Source organism: Ornithorhynchus anatinus, chromosome X5 (genome assembly GCF_004115215.2).
Source record: "Ornithorhynchus anatinus isolate Pmale09 chromosome X5, mOrnAna1.pri.v4, whole genome shotgun sequence".
Classification (NCBI taxonomy): Eukaryota; Metazoa; Chordata; class Mammalia; order Monotremata; family Ornithorhynchidae; genus Ornithorhynchus; species Ornithorhynchus anatinus.
In genome coordinates this window covers 4,565,700-4,583,661 of record NC_041753.1, presented here as the reverse complement: position 1 = coordinate 4,583,661, position 17,962 = coordinate 4,565,700, and the positions used below count along the sequence as shown (strand labels likewise).

The window sequence follows — 17,962 nt, the reverse complement described above, 5'->3', positions numbered from 1 at the left end:
GCGGTGCCGGCCCGGGTGGCCAGCGAGGGGGCGGCGCGGAGGGCAGACCGGGCCGGTCGGGACCCCCGTCCCGGCCCCCCTCCCCAGCTCCCCCCCCCCGGGCGCGGGCACCGGGTCGACCCCGGCCCCCCCGTTGCGGTCCCGGGCCTGAAGCTAACTCGCTGTCCCCCTCGCTGTCCCTCTCGCAGATTCCGAGGACCCCGGGCGCCCCCGGGATCCGGACCCCGCGCCCCTCCGCCACCCGGATCCGGCCGCGACGCCCCATGGAGCCCCCGCGGACCCCCGCCGCCCTCTCCCCCCGGGACTCCGTCTCGTCGTCGTCGTCGTCGTCGTCCCCCGCGGCCGGCGGCGCCCCGGGCGAGGCCGCGGCGAGCCCCCCCTCCTTCCGCTCGGGCGGCCGGGGGAAGGACCGGCCCCGGGCCGGCCCGCTCCGCTGCCGCCGGCGTCGCCGGCCCCCGGGGCCCGGCGGCGGCCCCGAGGGTCCGGAGCCCCCCGGGAGCCGCGGGGGAGACGGGGTCCGCGCCGGGGGCCGGGGCCCCGCCACCGAGGGAGACCGGCTCTTTGCTCGGAAGGTGAGGGAGCGGCCCGGGGCCCGGCGGGGAGTGGGGGGGGGGGGTCCCCTGGGGGGAAGCGCCCGCGGGGGTCCGGTCTCCCGCCCGCTCACGGCCTCCGTCCTCTCCTTCCCCCCCGGCCCCAGTGCCAAGAACTCCAGGGGTTCATCCAGCCGCTGACCGACCTGCTGAACGGACTGAAGATGGGCCGCTACGAGAAAGGTGCGGGGTCCGGCCTCTCCCCCGAGCCCCCACCGCGCCCCTCCCGCCCCCCTCCCGCCCCCCCGGCCGCCGGGCCCCGACCCTCACCCCGTCTCCCCTCCCTCGCTCCCTCCCAGGGTTGAGCAGCTTCCAGCAGAGCGTGGCCATGGACCGCATCCAGCGCATCGTGGGCGTCCTGCGGAAGCCGGAGATGGGGTGAGCCCCCCGCCCCCTCCCCGGCCTCGCCTCGGCCTCCTCTGCGGACCCCCGGCCCCCTCCCTCGGCCCCTCTGTGACCTCCTCCCCCCCCCACCCCCCGCAGGGAGCGGTATCTAGGGACCCTGCTGCAGGTGGAAGTGATGCTCAAGGTGTGGTTCCCCCACGTCGCACCCCGGAACCGCCGGCGCCCCGCCAAGGTGAGGGGGCGGCCCCGGGGGGGGGGTTGGGGCGGGGAGGGCCGGGGGGAGCGGCGGGGGTCCGGCCCCGCTCGGGGTCGGCCTCTCCCACTTCCCCGTTGGGGGCGGGGAGCGGCGTGGGGAGGGGGTGCCGAGGAACAGGAGGGCGGGGGGCGGGGGGGGGGTCTCTCCCCCGGCCCAGGTGGGGTGGACGTCTCGCGCTCAGCCCTCCTCCCGCTCTCTCCCCGCAGGCAGCCGGCGGCCCCCGGGAGAAGCCCCCCGCCGCTCAGACCCCCGCCCCCCGGCCCGACCGGAGCCGCCTGCCCGGGACGGACGAGGAGGAGGAGGAGGAGGAGGAGGAGGAGGAGGAGGACGGCGAGGACGAGGGGTCGCGGTGGGCGCGGCGAGCCGGCCCGTCTCCCGAGGGGTCGCCCCTGCGCCTGACGTGGGTCCACGCCGCCCCCCTCTGCGACCCCCCGGGCCCCCCCGCCCCCCGGGCCTTCGGCATCATCCTCTTCCTCCGGGACGCCCCCCGGCCCCTCCCCCGCTCGGCCCCCGCCTCCCCGGCCCCCCCGGCCGAGCCCCCGGGCCCGGGGACCCGCTGTCACAGCCTGCCGGGCCGCCCGCCGTCGCCCCCGGGCCCCGCGCCGTGCCAGACGCCCGCGCGCTTCTCCCCGTGGCTCCCGTCCCCTCCTCCTCCCCACGCCCCCGGCAGCCTCCACCCGGAAGGCTGAGACTTCTGGAGGGGGGGGCGCTCCCCGCTGTCCGACCGGCTGGTCCATCTGGCCGCGTGCCTCCGTTCTGCTCCGGCTGCTCCCGCCTCGCGTGCTCTCTCTCTCTTTTTTTTAATCCGAAAAACGTGTATGCGTACGTCTCTGCCGCCGCGGCCTCCGAGCCGCGTGGCTCCGTGTCGGGGGTGGGGGGGGTGGGGGGGCGTCTTCCCATTAAAGGGGCTTTAAAGCACTCGACTGGCGTCGCTCGCGGGGGTGCGGAGGGAGGCGGGTGAAGGCCGCCCCCTCCCCGTCCGGCTCCGTCCCGTACTGGCCGCGGAGGGTCTCGACCCCCGGCCCGAGTCGCCCGGCTCCGCGCCGAGCGGGGAGGACGCCGCTCGGTCGTGGTCACTGAGCACCGGCCGGGCGCGGGACGCTCGACCGAGCTCTTGGGAGAGGGTGGTACGGCGCGGTCGGGAGACGGGTCCCCGGCCCGCGGCGAGCCTACGGTCCGGACGGGGAGGGGGGCGTGGATAGAAATAAACGACGGAGATCTACGTAAGTGCGGCGGGGGCGAGGGCGGGGAGAAAGGGAGCGGGTCCGGGCGACGGAGAAGGGAGTGGGAGAAGAGAAAAGGAGGGCTTGATCGGGGAAGGCCTCTGGGAGGAGGCGTGCCCTCGGCCTGCGAAGGAGGGGATCGTCTGTCGATACGAGGAGGGCGGCGAGAGGCGGGACGGGGGGGGGCGAGAGGCGGCCGGGAGGACGAGGGTGCAGAAAGCAGGTCGGCACCGCACTTGGGTCAGAGGCGTTTATCGAGCGCTCGCTGTACACTTGGGAGAGTACGACGGTAGTAATAATAATAACGTTGGTATTTGTTAAGCGCTTCCTATGTGCGGAGCACTTTTTTAAGCCCCGGGGAAGATACAGGGTCATCGGGTCGTCCCACGTGAGGCTCCCAGTTAATCCCCGTTTGGCAGGTGAGGTCACTGAGGCCCAGAGAAGTGACGTGACTTGCCCACGGTCCCACAGCTGCCAAGGGGCAGAGCCGGGAGTCGAACCCACGACCTCCGACTCCCAAGCCCGGGCTCTCGCCACCGAGCCGCGCTGCTTCTCAAGTCATACTCCCCGCCCACGACGAGCTGAAGGTCTAGAGGGGGAGAAAGATAGCGGTAGATTCCAGGCCCCCTCCTCTCCCCGGGAACCCCCTCCCTGCCCCCTGTGTGGACTCAAGCGCTTAGTACAGCGCTCTGCACATAGTAAGCGCTCAATAAATACTCCCGAATGACGGCTGGAGGCGGGGAGTCCGTGAGTCATCTAGGAAGGGGAGGGAGGCGGGGGGTCCCTTGAGGGGACGTCAAACCCGGCGGTCTGCTCTTCATTCTCCGAAACTGGGCCCCGAGACCTGCGGTCTCTTTCATCCATCCGTTCATTCAGGGTATTTACTGAGCGCTTACCGGGTGCGGAGCACTGTACCCAACGCCCCGGAGAGTATATTTCAGCAATAGAGACGATTCCCGTCCGCAACGGGCTTAAAGTCTAGAGGGAGTCGTGTCTCTCGTCTTCCCGGGGCCCGCCGCCCCCCGCCCGGCGGGAGAAGCCCCCGGCCCTCCCACCCTCCGTCCGGGTCTGAGGGAGAAGCGAGGGAGGGGTGGTGGGGCCCGCAAGGGCGGCCATCGGGGCGCGTGTTCGAGGGGCACACGTGGGTTTGTGCACGTGCTGATCTCTCCAGGTCCGGCTCCCTCCCTCCCCGATAACCTTTGACCCCCCGCCACTCTCGGGACCCTCCTTCCTCCCCGCGCCCCCTTTTCTCTCCACGGGCACCCGTGGCGCCAGCCTCTCGCTCCGGTGCCTCCGCCCTCCGCCCCCTCCCTCCTGGCCACCCCGACTCCCTCCTCCGCCCCCCCCCAGGCCTCCCCTCCAAACTCCCCCTCCGTCCCGTTGTCGGGAAGGAGGTTGGGGGGCCTCGTCGGGCCGCGGTCTCCCATCCGGGGGATCTCCCAGCGACGGGGGGAGACCCCGAGTCGGCTTCCGCAAGCGGAGGGGAACGTGTGGGGCCCACGTGCCCGTCTCTCCGTGCGGGAGCGGTTCTCTGGCTCTCTGGGTCTGTGGGGGCAGCTCGGCTGGGGCGGAAGCAACAACGTGACTGGGACTCGTCTTCCCCCGCCGCCGCCGTCGCCTCGGACGCCCCCCCCCCCCCCGCCGCCCGCGCCGCGCTGCCCTCCCCGCGTCGGGCCTCCTGACGCCGATGACTCTACGTGGATGAGGCCCGGGCCGGAAACGCCGAGGACGGATGAGGAGGGATGAGGAGGAGAGGACGGCCGTCTCCATGGAGACACGGCGCGGCGGGGGGACCGGGAGGGAGTTGTCCCCCTCCCGCCGGGACCGTCACCATCATCTAGAGGCCACGTGTGTGCGGGGGGATCCGCACCCCCTGACCTCCTGCCTCCCCCTCCAAGCCAACAACAGGACTGATAATGATAATGTGGTATTTGAGAAGCGTCTACTGTGTGCAGAGCACCGTTCTGAGCGCTGGGCGATCAGGTCGTCCCGCGTGAGGCTCCCAGTCTGCATCCCCATTTTCCAGATGAGGGAACTGAGGCCCAGAGAAGTGAAGTGACTCGCCCACAGTCACCCGGCTGACGAGTGGCGGAGCCGGCATTCGAACCCATGACCTCTGGCTCCCAAGCCCGGGCTCTTTCCACTGAGCCGCGCTGCTTCTCTACTCTGCCGCTTGTCGGCCGTGTGGCTTTGGGCGAGTCACTTCCCTTCTCTGGGCCTCGGTTCCCTCGTCTGTAAAATGGGGATTGAGACCGGGAGCCCCGCGCGGGACGGGGACTGCGTCCAACCAGAATTGCTTGTATCTCCCCCAGCGCTTAGTACAGTCCCTGGCACATAGTTAAGCGCTTAAATACCATCATCATTATTATTATTGTATTTACCTCAAAGCCTAGAACAGTGCTTGGCACAAAGTAAGTGGTTAACAAATACCATCATCATCATCTATAAAAGCATGGTGGTTTAGTGGCAAGAGCCCGGGCTGGGGAGTCAGAAGTCGTGGGTTCCAATTCTGACTCCGCCACTTGTCAGCTGTGGGACCGTGGGCAAGTCACTTCACTTCTCTGGGCCTCGGTTCCCTCATCTGGAAAATTGGGGATGGAGCCTGGGAGCCCCACGTGGGACGGGGGGACAGTGTCCCACCTGATGACCTTGCATCTACCCCAGCGCTTAGAACAGTGCAAGGCACATAGTAAGTGCTTAACAAATACTGTCGTCATCCTTATTATTATCTGTAAAAGAGGGTGGCTCGGTGGCAAGAGCCTGGGGTGGGGAATCAGAGGTCGTGGATTCTAATCCTGCCTCCGCCGTCTGTCGGCTGTGTGACCCGGGGCAGGTCACTTGGCTTCTCTGGGCCTCAGTGACCTCATCTGGAAAATGGGGGTGAAGACTGTGGGCCCCACGTGGGACAACCTGATGACCTTGTATCTCCCCCAGCGCTTAGAACAGCGCTTGGCACATAGGAAGCGCTTCACACATACCAACATTATCATTATTATGACCGCGGGGCTTAGAACAGTGCTTGGCACATGGGGAGTGCTTAACAAATGCCAACGTGATTAGAGAAGCAGCGTGACTCAGTGGAAAGAGCCCGGGCTTGGGAGTCAGAGGTCACGGGTTCGAATCCCGCCGCTGCCACTTGGCAGCTGGGTGACTGGGGGCGAGTCACTTCTCTGGGCCTCAGTGACCTCATCTGGAAAATGGGGGTGAAGACTGGGAGCCCCACGTGGGACATCCTGATTCCCGTGTCTACCCCAGCGCTTAGAACAGCGCTGTGCACGTAGTAAGCGTTTAACAAATACCAACATTTATTTTATTTAGGGCTGAGGAAAAGTGCGGCCTAGTGGGGGGGGCGGTTGCTAAGGGAGACGAGCGCGCTTCCCTGGGGCCCCCGGGCGTGACGTCACTTCCGCTTCCGGCGGGGCCGCCGGAAGTGGGCCCGGTCTGGAGGACGGAGGGTAAGGGGGTCGTTGGCGCGCGGAGGGGGAGCGGCCACTACAGCGCCCGCGCAGAGGAAGCGCTCAATAAAGTCGACGGAATGAACGAAGGAGCGCAGTCCCGGGGGCCCCAGGACCCGGGTTCTAATCCCGCTTTCCTCTTTTAGAATGAGACGTCTTAAGCGCTTCCCCGGGGGCAGGCACTGGACTGAGCGCCGGGCTAGAGAGGCCGCGGGGCTCAGGGGGAGTCAGAGGGCGTGGGTTCGAATCCCGCCGCCGCAGTCGAGCGGCTGGGTGACCGTGGGCCAGTCACTTCCCTTCTCTGGGCCTCAGTGACCTCATCTGGAAAATGGGGAGGGAGCCCCACGGGGGGCAGGCCGATGACTGTCCCAGCGCTTAGAACAGTGTTTGGCACACAGTAAGAGCTTAGCAAATGCTATCAGTATTATTATCATTATGGTTGTTATTCTCATCCAAGCTCACCCAGTCCTTGTCCCCCATGGGCCTCACGCTCTTCAACCCCATTTTTTGACAGAGGGGGAAACTGAGGCACGAGACGGGAAGGGACCTTTCCCTGAGGTTTGTTAAACTACTTAGGGCGTGCCAGGCACTGTACTGGGCGCTGGAGTGGAGAAGCAGCGTGGCTCAGTGGAAAGAGCCCGGGCTTGGGAGTCAGAGGTCATGGGTTCGAATCCCGCCGCTGCAACTTAGCTGGGTGGCTTTGGGGAAGTCGCTCCCCTTCTCTGCGCCTCAGTTCCCTCATCTGGAAGACTGGGAGCCCCGCGTGGGGCAATCTGATCACCTTGTATCGTCTCCCCCAGCGCTTAGAATAGTGCTTGGCACGTAGTAAGCGCTTACGTGGCTCAGTGGAAAGAGCACGGGCTTTGGAGTCAGGGCTCATGAGTTCGAATCCCAGCTCTACCACTCGTCGGCTGTGTGACTGTGGGCGAGTCACTTAACCTCTCTGTGCCTCAGTTCCCTCATCTGGAAAACGGGGGTGAAGGCCGGGAGCCCCACGTGGGACGACCTGATTCCCCTGTGTCTACCCCAGCGCTTAGAACAGTGCTCGGCACATAGTAAGCGCTTAACAGATACCAACATTATTATCATTATTATTCTCTGCACCTCAGTTCCCTCATCTGTGAAACGGGGATGAAGACTGAGCCCCACGGGGGACAACCTGAATACCCTGGATCTACTCCAGTGGTTAGGATGGTGCTCGGCACATAATAAGCGCTTAACAAATATCATAATTATTATTAATAATGTCTGTCTCCCCTTCTAGACTGTAAGTTTGTTGTGGGTAGCGAATGTGTCTGTTATTTCATAATAATATAAATGACATTCGTTAAGCGCTTACTATGTGCAAAGCACTGCTCTAAGCGCCGGAGAGGATACAAGGTGATGAGGTAGTCCCCCATGGGGCTCCCAGTCCCCATTTTCCAGGTGAGGCCACCGAGGCTCAGAGAAGTGAAGTGACTTGCCCAAAGTCACAAAGCAGACAAGTGTCAGAGCCGGGATTTGAACCCATGACCGCCCCAGCCCGTGCTCTTTCCACTGAGCCACGCAGCTTCTGTTTATCGTTATATTGTACTCTCTCAAGCGCTTAGTACAGTGCTGTGCACACAGTAAGCGCTCAATAAATACGATCGTGAGACACAGAGAGGTGAAGTGATTTGCCCAGGGTCACCCAGCAGACACAAGTGGCGGAGGTGGGAGGAGAACCCGGGTGCTTCTGACCCCCAGGCCATACTCCGCCCGCCACGTGACCTTGGGCAAGTCCCTTCCCTTCTCTGGGCCTCAGTTTTTGCCATCTGTAAAATGGGGATTTCATACCTGTTCTCCCTCTTCCTTAGACTGTGAGCCCCTTGTGGGACTGTGTCCAACCCGATTTACTCGCATCCGCCCCAGCGCCTGGCCACAAAGCGATCTTTTAATAAATGCCACTGTTATTATTATCACAATTATTAGTATCATCTTAATATATATCAATATCATCTCCATATGATAATGTTTTATATTAATATCGTATCTTACCATCACAATTATTAGTATCATTTTGGCAGCGCCGGACGCACAGTAAGAACTTAATAATAAATACCATCATCTTATTCTTAGCTGAGCCCTGTATTGAGGAGCAGTGGGGCTCCGTGGAAGGGGCCCGGGCTTGGGAGTCAGAGGTCACGGGTTCGAATCCCGGCTCCGCCGCTTGTCAGCCGTGTGACCTGGGGCAAGTCACTTGACTTCTGGGCCTCAGCGACCTCACCTGTAAAATGGGGATGAAGACTGTGAGCCCCACGTGGGACAACCTGATGACCTTATATCTCCCCCAGCGCTTAGTACAGTGCTTGGCCCATAGTAAGCGCTTAACTTATTATTATTATTATTATTATTATTTTTGTCCCTTACGGATATCGGGAGCCGGGCAATCCCAGTGCCAAGGATTCCCTAAATTGTGCTGCCGATCCTAGGACCCCTCCCCTCCCGTCTCCCTCCCCACCCTCTTCCTCTGCCTCAGTTGCCTCCTCGCCCCGCTCTGCTCCCAGCGGCTTCTTCTCCGTGGAGCGTCGCCGGGTTTTGCCCCCCGAGATTATGGCGAATCACTTGAGGTTCATCGCCAGGACGGTGATGGTCCAGGACGGGAACATGGAGGGAGCGTACAGGACCCTCAACAGGTCAGTCCAAGGTGGTGGGGAGGGAGTTGGGGGGAGTCGGGTCGTGTCTCCCCACCCTCTTCATCGCCAGGCCTCCGCTTAGACCGGAGAAGGGAAGGCAGAGGGGCCTCTTAATCATTGATTGATTGATTAAGGTATTTATTAAGCGCCTACTCTGTGCCAGGCTCCGTACTAAGTGCTGGAGTAGATACAAGCGGATCGGGTTCGACGCGGTCCCTGTCCCTAATGGGGCTCCCGGTCTTAATCCCCGAACTGAGGCCCAGAGAAGGGAAGTGACTCGCCTAAGGTCACACCGAGGAGCCTGGATTAGAACCCGTGACCTACTGACTCCCAGGCCCGGGCTCTTTCCACTACGCCGTGGACTGGTTTGCCGCCTACAACGAGTTAATATTCTAGAAGGGACTTGCGGTCTCATTCACCACCTTTGTGCTTCTGGAGGGCTTTTATTAACTTCTCTGTGCCTCAGTGACCTCATCTGGAGAATGGGGGTGAAGACTAGGCGTCCCACCTGATGACTTTGTATCTCCCCCAGTGCTTAGCACATAGTAAGCGCTTACCAAATGCCATCATTATCATTATTATGGGGGGGCAGCCGAGCGTTCTCCCGGGCCACCGAGGACCAAGCGGTGCGGCCTAGAGGAAAGAACACGGGCCTGGGGCCGCGGGTTCTAATCCTGCTCCACCCCTTGCCTGCTGGGTGACCTCGGGCGAGTGATGTAGCTTCTCTGGGCCTCAGGTCGCTGAGCTGTAAAATGGGGATCAGCTCCCTTGATCTTCCCCTTTAGACTGAGAACCCCATGTGGGATAGGGTCTGTGTCCCTATAATAACGATAAGGATGGTATTTGTGAAGCGCTTACTATGTGCCAAGCACTGCTCTAAGCGCTGGGGGAGATACAAGGTGATCAGGTTGTCCCAGGTGGGGCTCCCAGTCTTCATCCCCATTTTACAGATGGGGTCACGGAGGCCCAGAGAAGTGAATAATAATAACAATAATAAAAATGTTGGTATTTGCTCAGCGCTTCCTATGTGCCGAGCACTGTCCTGAGCGCTGGGGGAGATAGAGGGTCATCAGGTCGTCCCACGTGGGGCTCACCGTCTTTATCCCCATTTTCCAGAAGAGGTCACTGAGGCCCCGAGAAGTGAAGCGACGTCCCACGTGAGGCTCACAGCCTTCATCCCCATCTCGCAGATGAGGTCCAGAGGAGCGAAGTGACTGGCCCACAGTCACACGGCTGACAAGCGGCAGAGCCGGGATTTGAACCCATGACCTCTGACTCCCAAGCCCGGGCTCCTTCCCTGGGACTCCGTGTGTGTGTTTGTCTATATATTTATATATCGTCATAAGGATACGCCCACACCCTCACAAACCGCAGTATTGAGAGAGGGTGTAGATGCATGGGTTGCCGAGACTCAGGCTGTGGGGAGTTAATCTGAGAAGGCTCGTCGGAGGAGGAGGGCTGGCCTGTGTCTGGCGCCAAGCCCCGGCCCCTCTTCTATTTTTGGACCGGGAGCCGCGGGAGGGCCATGGCCGAGCGTCCTTCCGTCCGTCTCGGTCCCTGCCGCGCCCTTTCCCAGGCCTTAGTCACCGTGCTCCGCGCCCGCACGGAAGATGCAGTGCGGCCTGCGGGAAAGAGAGCCCGGGGCCGGGGTTCTCATCCCCGGCCCCGCCCCGCGCCTGCTCTGAGACTCTGGGCAAGTCACTTCACTTCTCCGGGCCTCAGTTTCCTCGTCTGCAAAATGGGCTTCAATCCTACTCGCTCCTACCTAGCAGGGACACCCGCGTGGGTCCGACCGGAGGAGCTTGCGTCTCCCCCGGCGCTTGACGCCCACTGAGCGCTTAAGAGATGCCGTTGAAAAAGGAAGGGCTGAATAAATTAGTCATTATCATGTAATGCTGGTATTTGTTAAGCGCTTAAGAGAAGCAGCGTGGCTCAGTGGAAAGAGCATGGGCTTGGGAGTCAGAGGTCATGAGTTCGAATCCCAGCTCTGCCACTTGTCGGCTGGGTGACTGTGGGCGAGTCACTTCACTTCTCTGGGCCTCAGTTCCCTCATCTGTAAAATGGGGATTAAGGCCGTGAGCCCCATGCGGGACAACCTGATTCCCCCCGTGTCTCCCCCAGCGCTTAGAACAGTACTCTGCACATAGTAAGCGCTTAACAAATACCAACATCATCATTATTACGCGCGGAGCACTGCTCTAAGCGCTGGGGGAGATACGGGGTCATCAGGTCGCCCCACGTGAGGCCAGTCTTCATCCCCATTTGACAGATGAGGTCACTGAGGCCCAGAGAATAATAATTAGAGAATAATAATAATAATGTTGGTATCTGTTAAGTGCTTACTATGTGCCGAGCACTGTTCTAAGCGCTGGGGGAGATACAGGGTCATCAGGTTGTCTCACAGTTATTCCCCATTTTACAGATGAGGGAACTGAGAAGTGAAATGACTTAATAATAATAATAATAATGTTGGTATTTGTTGAGTGCTTACTATGTGCTGAGCACTGTTTTAAGCGCTGGGGGAGAGACAGGGTCATCAGGTTGTCCCGCGTGAGGCTCACAGTTAATCCCCATTTTACAGATGAGGGAACTGAGAAGTGAAATGACTTAATAATAATAATAATAATAATAATGGTGGTATTTGTTGAGTGCTTACTATGTGCTGAGCACTGTTTTAAGCGCTGGGGGAGATACAGGGCAATGAGGGTGTCCCACGTGAGGCTCACAGTTAATCCCCATTTTACAGATGAGGGAACTGAGAAGTGAAACGACAATAATAATAATAATGTTGGCATTGGTTCAGCGCTTACTATGTGCACTGTTCTAAGCGCTGGGGGGGATACAGGGGAATGAGGTGGTCCCATGTGAGGCTCACAGTTAACCCCCATTTTACAGATGAGGGAACTGAGGCACAGTGAAGTGACTGGCCCACAGTCGAGGCGGGATTCGCACCCATGACCTCGGCCTCCCCAGCCCGGGCTGTTTTCCCCGGAGCCGCAGGGAGGCCCAGAGAAGGGAAGTGACTTGGCCAAGGTCACCCAGCTGAGAGGAGGGGGAGGGGCGGGAGCCCCCGCCTGTGGGGCCGCCGGCGTTACGCAACCCCCCCCCCCCCCCCCGGCCGCTCATTGGTCGGCGGCGGGGCGGGGGAGAGAGCGGCGCCTCCCGATTGGCTCTTTGGCCCCCGCGCGCCGCGGGGGCGGGGCCTCGGGCCTCGTGGACGGCCTCGAGACCGCGCTCGCGCCCTGCGGCCGGCGCACGTGACCCCCGGCACGCGGGCTCCCGGCGCGCGCCCCTCCCCCCTCGGCCCCGCCGCCTCAGCCACAAAATGGCCCCCAGATGGCCTTCACGCCCCCCCCCCCCCCCCGCTTTCCTCTTCCCCCTCCATTCAGTAGTATTTATTGAGCGCTTATTATGTGCAGAGCACTGCACTAAGCGATTGTGACCTCTGGACACTTGATATTCGGGCCCCCCCCCCCCGCCCCCCAAGGCCACTTAGGCCCACAGCTAGAAATGATTCGCCACAGATTGCTTATTTCTTCTTATAACAACCAAAAGAGTGATGATGATGATGATGGGAAGCAGCGTGGCTCAGTGGAAAGAGCCCAGGCTTTGGAGTCAGAGCTCATGGGTTCGACTCCCGGGCTCTGCCACTTGTCAGCTGGGTGACCGTGGGCGAGTCACTTCACTGGGCCTCAGTGACCTCATCTGGAAAATGGGGATTAACTGTGAGCCTCATGTGGGACAACCTGATTCCCCTGTATCTACCCCAGCACTTAGAACAGTGCTCTGCACATAGTAAGCACTTAACCAATACCAACATTATTATGATGGTATTGGTTAAGCGCTCACTATGTGCCAAGCACTGAGCTAAGCCCCATGGGGGGGCAAGGTGATAAAATAAATAAATGTGAGTATGTGTTAAGGGCTTACTATGTGCAGATTAAGTGCTTACTACGTGCAGAGCACTGTTCTAAGCGCTAGGGTAGATACGGGGTAATTAGGTTGTCCCTCATGAGGCTCACGGTCTTAATCCCCATTTTGCAGATGAGGGAACTGAGGCACCGAGAAGTGAAGTGACTCGCCCACGGGCACCCAGCTGACAAGCGGCAGAGCCGGGATTCGAACCCATAACCTCTGACTCCCAAGCCCCGGCTCTTTCCTCTGAGCCACGCTGCTTCCCATGAGGAGCTCCCAGTCTTCATCCCCATTTTTCAGAGAAGAGAACTGAGGCCCAGAGAAGTGAAGGGACTTGCCCAGAGTCACCCCGCTGACAAGCGGCGGAGGCGGGATTAGAACCCACGACCTGGGACTCCCAAGCCCCGGCTCTTGCCACTGAGCCCCGCTGCTTCATGACCTTCTCTTCTGTTGTATTCTAATCCCGTCTCCGCCACTTCGTCCGCTGTGTGACCTTGGACAAGTCACTTCCCTTCTCCGGGCCTCAGTGACCTCATCTGAAAAATGAGGATTAAGACTGTGAGCCCCACGTGGGACAACCTGATTGCCTTGTATCTATCTCCCCCAGCGCTTAGAACAGTGCTCGGCACGTAGTAAGCGTTTAACAAATGCCATTATTATTATTATTATTATTATTATTATTATTATTGGACTCTCCCAGGGCGCCTAGTACAGTGCTCTGGACATAGTAAGCGCTCATTAAATACCATCGATTGTCTCCACCCCCTCCTGCTCTTGCCCCCCATCTGTTTCTGCCCCGAAGGACGACGATCCCACCTCCCGGGAGCAGCGTGGCCTAGGGGGTAGAGCCCGGGCCCGGGAGTCAGCAGGTCCTGGGTTTTAATCCCGGCTCCGCCGCTCGTCTGCCGGGTGACCACAGGCAAGTCACTTCCTCTGGGCCTCAGTGACCTCAACTGTAAAATGAGGAATAAGTCTGTGAGCCTCACGTGGGACGAGGACGGCGTCCAACCCGATTTGCTCGTACCCACCCCGGCGCTTAGTACGGTGCCTGGCCCGTAGTAAGCGGTTCAACAAATACCGTAATGATGATGATGATTGTTCCCGCGATTCCCTTTGCGCCTAGTCCGGCTCCAAGCGCCTGGTAATTCCTCTGTGCCTCAATATGCCCACTAATTCTCTCCACACCCTTCTCCCCGGGCAGGAAGGGAGGATGAGTGGCACAGTGGCTCTCAGGCCCAGCTCCAGACACCCCCCTCCGTGATCAGTCGGTGGTATTTATTGAGCGCCTACTGTGCGCTAAACACTTCACTCCCACGTGCAACACGCGAGTGCTTACTTCCGTGCCCCGCTCCACCTATCCTGGCCTCGCCTGTCACCTCTCCCCTTCTCCTCTGCTTAGCCCCCTCCCCTCTTAATAACGATTACGGTGTTGGTTAAGCGCTCACTTTGTGCCGGCCACCGTACTAAGCGCTGGGGTGGATCCAAGCCAGCCGGGTTGGACACGGTCCCTGCCCCACGTGGAGCTCACGGTCTTCACCCCCCCCCAATTTAAAGGTGGGGCCACCGGGGCCCAGAGAAGTGAAGTGACTTGCCCGAGGGCCCCACGGCAGACAAGTGGCAGAGCCGGGATTGGAACCCAGGTCCTTGTGACGCCCAGGTCCGTGCTCTATAATAATAATAATGCTGGTATTTGTTAAGCGCTTACTGGGTGCCAAGCACTGTTCTAAGCACTGGGGTAGTACAAGGTAATTAGGGTGTCCCACGGAGGGCTCACAGACTTCATCCCCATTTTCCAGATGAGGTCACCGAGGCCCAGAGAAGTGAAGGGACTTGCCCAAAGTCACACAAGTGGCGGAGCCGGGATTAAAACCCATGACCTCCGACTCCCGAGCCCGGGCTCTTTCCACTGAGCCGCGCTGCTTCTCTATCCACTAGGCCACACTGCCCAGGTCCTCGGAGATGCTTAGGATCCCCGTCAGTCCCCCCCCCCCCCCCAATTCATTCATTCGGTAGTATTTATTGAGCGCTTCCTATGTGCAGAGCACTGGACTGAGCGCTTGGAATGGACAATTCGGCAACAGATAGAGACCCTCCCGGCCCAGTGACGGGGTCACGGTCTAAAGGGGGGATCACGCGCTCCCTCTCCCCGCGCGGAGAACCGTTGGGAGGAACCGCCTCCCAGTCGTCGTCATCCCGGCCGCCCCGCTCCCTCCCCTTGCCTCCCCCGGCGCCCCGGAACCCGTGATGCCGCCGGCGCGGCTCCCAGCGGGGGCCCCGGGGGAGGAGCCCGGCCGGGCTCACCCGCCTCCCTCCCGTTGGGGCCCGTTCGCGTGACCGGATGTCCGGAGCGGCGGCGCCGGGCCCCGCCGGGAGGACCGGCCGCTCGACGGACGCCCCCGCGCCGCCGGCCCCTCCTCCCGCCCCCACCCCGGCTCCCGCTCTCTCCGGGAGCGGCTGTCGCGGCCCTGGCCTTGCCCTCCCCGACTGAGTCATCGGATTGAGCAAGGCCAAGGGGTAACCTGGGAACGGGGGCACCCAAACAAACAAGCCCGGAGGGAAGGAAACCCGCATCCGTGGGGACGGCATGAGCGTTGGCCTCGGGAGAGGGACGAGGGGGGAGAGGGCGAAGTCCCCTGACCTGCGGGACGGGGAGGGGGCCTCCCTTTTCATTCATTCATTCATTCATTCAATAGTGTTTATTGAGCGCTTAGCGCGTGCAGAGCACCGGACTAAGCGCTTGGAATGAACAAGTCGGCAACAGATAGAGACGGTCCCCGCCGTCCGACGGGCTCACGGTCTGATCGGGGGAGACGGGCAGACGAGAACGGTGGCGATAAATAGAGTCGGGGGGAAGAACGTCTCGTAGAAACAATGGCGACTAAATAGAATCGAGGCGATGTACAATTCATTAAAATAAATAGGGTAAAGAAAATATGTACAGTTGAGCGGACGAGTACAGTGCTGAGGGGACGGGAAGGGAGAGGGGGAGGAGCGGAGGGAAATGGGGGGAAAAGGGGGTCAGGCCGCGGAGAGGTCATCTCTCCCCAGGCCCGTCGGTCAATTAGGTGCTATTTGCTGAGTGCTTACTTTCTGCAGAGCACTCTTGGGAGAGTAGGTTCGTCCGTTCCGTTGTCTCCGGGTGCTTACTGTGTGCGGAGCACTGTACTGAGAGCTTGGGAGCTTAGCGCGACAATCAACAGGCGCATTCCCTGCCCACGAGGAGCTTCGGGTCCACAGTGCAGTGCAGCAGGACAGCAGAAACGTTCCCTGCCTGTAAGAAGCTTAAAGCCTAGTCCGGGGTGCGAGCGAAAGAGAAGTCGGCGGGGGGGAGGAGGGGGGGGGTCTCGAGACGCGGGCTGGCTACGGGAAGGGGGGGGTCCCTTTGGGCCGCCCCACCGGAGGCCCCGATTCCCAGCTCCCCCCTCTCTTTCCCTCGCACCCAGCCCTCCACCCCCTCCCTTTATGGAATATCATTTGATTTATGGTATTTTGTTAAGGGCCGAGTATTTGTCGAAGAGGAGCTGGGATAGGTGCGAGTTAATTATGGACACAGTCATTGTCCCATATTAAGAGGGTGGGCGAAGAGGGATCGAATCTTCATTTTACGGTTGAGAGAAGCGAGGCCCAAAGAGGGGATTTTCCCCAGGCCGCCCAGCAAAGTCGGCAGAGCCGGGATTAAAACCGAGATCCTCTGACTTCCGGGTCGCGCTGCCGCTCCCGCCGGCCCGGGAGGAGAGGAAAACGGGGCCCCCGGAGGACCCCCGTGTGGCCGGGGCTCACGGCCCCAGGCTGCCTGCCCTCCCGGCTTGTTCGTTCGGGGGTCCCTGTTCCCGGGTCACCCCGGTCCTCCCAGCTGAGAGCAGGCAAAGCGGGGGGGCCGGGGGGGCAGGTCTCCTGGATCCTCCCCCTCGCTCACGCACCCCAGATCCGAGAGGCGGCCTGAGGGGGGTTGGCAAAGCTGGGTTCCCGTGAGACTCTCTGAGAAGCAGCGTGGCCTGGCGGGTGGAGCCCGGGCCCGGGGAGTCGGAAGGACCCGGGCTGCTCGCATCACGGCTCCGCCCTCTGTCCGCCGTGTCCCAGAGTCCCTTCGCCTCTCTGGGCCTCAGTTCCCTCGTGCGTAAAATGGGGACGGGGACCGGGTCCAACCTGAGGAGCGGGTATCGACCTCAGCGCTTAGTCTGGTACATGGTAAGCGTTTAACAAATACCATTCGAGAAAGGGGGTGGGGGGCAGAGGTGAAGCTGGCGAGTGACGACCCGCCGCTCCCCCCCCCGCCCCCCCCAGGATCCTGACCGTGGATGGGCTGATCGAGGACGTCAGACGGCGCCGTTACTACGAGAAGCCGTGCCGGCGGAGGCAGCGGGAGAGTTACGAGACCTGCCGGCGAATCTACAACTCCGAGATGGCCCGCAAGATCAACTTCCTCATGCGCAAGAGCCGGCGGGACCCCTGGCAGGGCTGCTGAGGGCCCCCCGGGCCGGGGGGCTCGGGGCGGGACCGGACCCTCCACCCCACACCGTCCCGTCCTCCCCGGCCCGGCCGGCTCCGTCCGGGCGGACCGGCCGCCCGCCGGAAACGCCGGGCCCGTTGTGGGAGCCGAGCCTTCCCGAGCCCTTCTCCTCCTCCTGCCCCCGTCCTCCTCCCCCTCGGCACGTCCAGCTTCCCGGACACGCGGCGTGAGGATCCTCCGAAGAGCCGGGGGGAGCCGGGGTCCCTCTCGGCCCTCCCTCCCGGAGGGAGAGGGGGCCGCGGCCCGGAGACTGGCTTCGAACGGGGGGACCCCCCGTCCCCGCCGTCCCCGCCGTCCCCTCCCAGGGTCCGGCAGAGCCCCGCACTGAGGCGGAAAGCGAGGAGCGGAAAGTGAGGGGGCGGGGGGCAACGGAGGGGGGCGGGGAAGGGAGCCGCCGCCTCCGAATAAATCTCCCACCGAAAAAGCCTTCCCCGCGGGGGAGCGTCTGTTCCTTCCGTTCGTCCCCCCGCGGGATAGGGGCGGAGGGGCGCTCGGGCGAGGACGGAGGGGTGCGGGGCGGCGGGTGCCGCCGGGGGGGGTTCTCCTGGCACGGACGTCAGGAGAATCAGGGCCGCCGAGCGGAGGCGGGGAGGCCCGGGCCACGTGCCCTCGGGGCCCACCGGCGCCCCCGGCCCGCCGCCCGCTTCCTCCGCCCCGCCGCGCCGGAAGCTCGGGTTCCCGGGAGGCCCGGGGGGGGGCGCCGGGCGCCAGCCCCCAGGCGGGAGAGGGGGCGGCCGGCCGGTTCGCCGGGCGGGCGGCCTTGGCCCAGGCGGAGATAAACGGCCGTCACGGGGCCACGGTGCCAACTTCGCCGCGCGACGGCGACACGACTGCTCCCTCTGTTGGCCTCCTCTTTCTCCTTCCCTTCCTCCTCCTCCTCCTCCTCCTCCTGGTGTTCACCGAGCGCTTTCCGGGTGCAGAGCACAGCCCCGAGCACCCCGGAGAGGCCGGCACAACAGATCCGGCAGGCGCCTTCTCCGCCCGCGGCAATAACGAGCGTAGCATAAGGCGCCT

General features: G+C 62.2%; 2 protein-coding genes across 4 annotated transcripts; both read left to right on the top strand.

Moving 5' to 3' along the window:
* Positions 1-443: 443 nt before the first annotated feature.
* Positions 444-1,880, top strand: CIART (circadian associated repressor of transcription; the record flags this gene model as incomplete). Its single annotated transcript, XM_039910874.1, has 6 exons — positions 444-572; positions 698-773; positions 890-968; positions 1,074-1,167; positions 1,398-1,468; positions 1,862-1,880. Coding segments are annotated over 6 exons (468 nt in total), but the record flags the coding sequence as incomplete, so codon positions are not given.
* A 3,934-nt stretch (positions 1,881-5,814) lies between these two features.
* Positions 5,815-17,373, top strand: MRPS21 (mitochondrial ribosomal protein S21). 3 transcript variants are annotated; one of them, XM_029055186.1, is made up of 3 exons: positions 5,815-5,869; positions 8,395-8,523; positions 16,723-17,373. In XM_029055186.1, exons 2-3 carry the CDS (start codon positions 8,441-8,443, stop codon positions 16,901-16,903), a joined length of 264 nt encoding a protein of 87 aa, XP_028911019.1. In that variant the 5' UTR covers positions 5,815-5,869; positions 8,395-8,440; the 3' UTR covers positions 16,904-17,373. The 3 variants fall into 3 exon arrangements, with proteins under 3 accessions (XP_028911019.1, XP_028911018.1, XP_028911020.1); XM_029055185.2 differs by having other exon boundaries at positions 5,824-5,869; positions 8,367-8,523; XM_029055187.2 differs by lacking the exons at positions 5,815-5,869; positions 8,395-8,523 and adding an exon at positions 15,767-16,619.
* Positions 17,374-17,962: the final 589 nt, after the last annotated feature.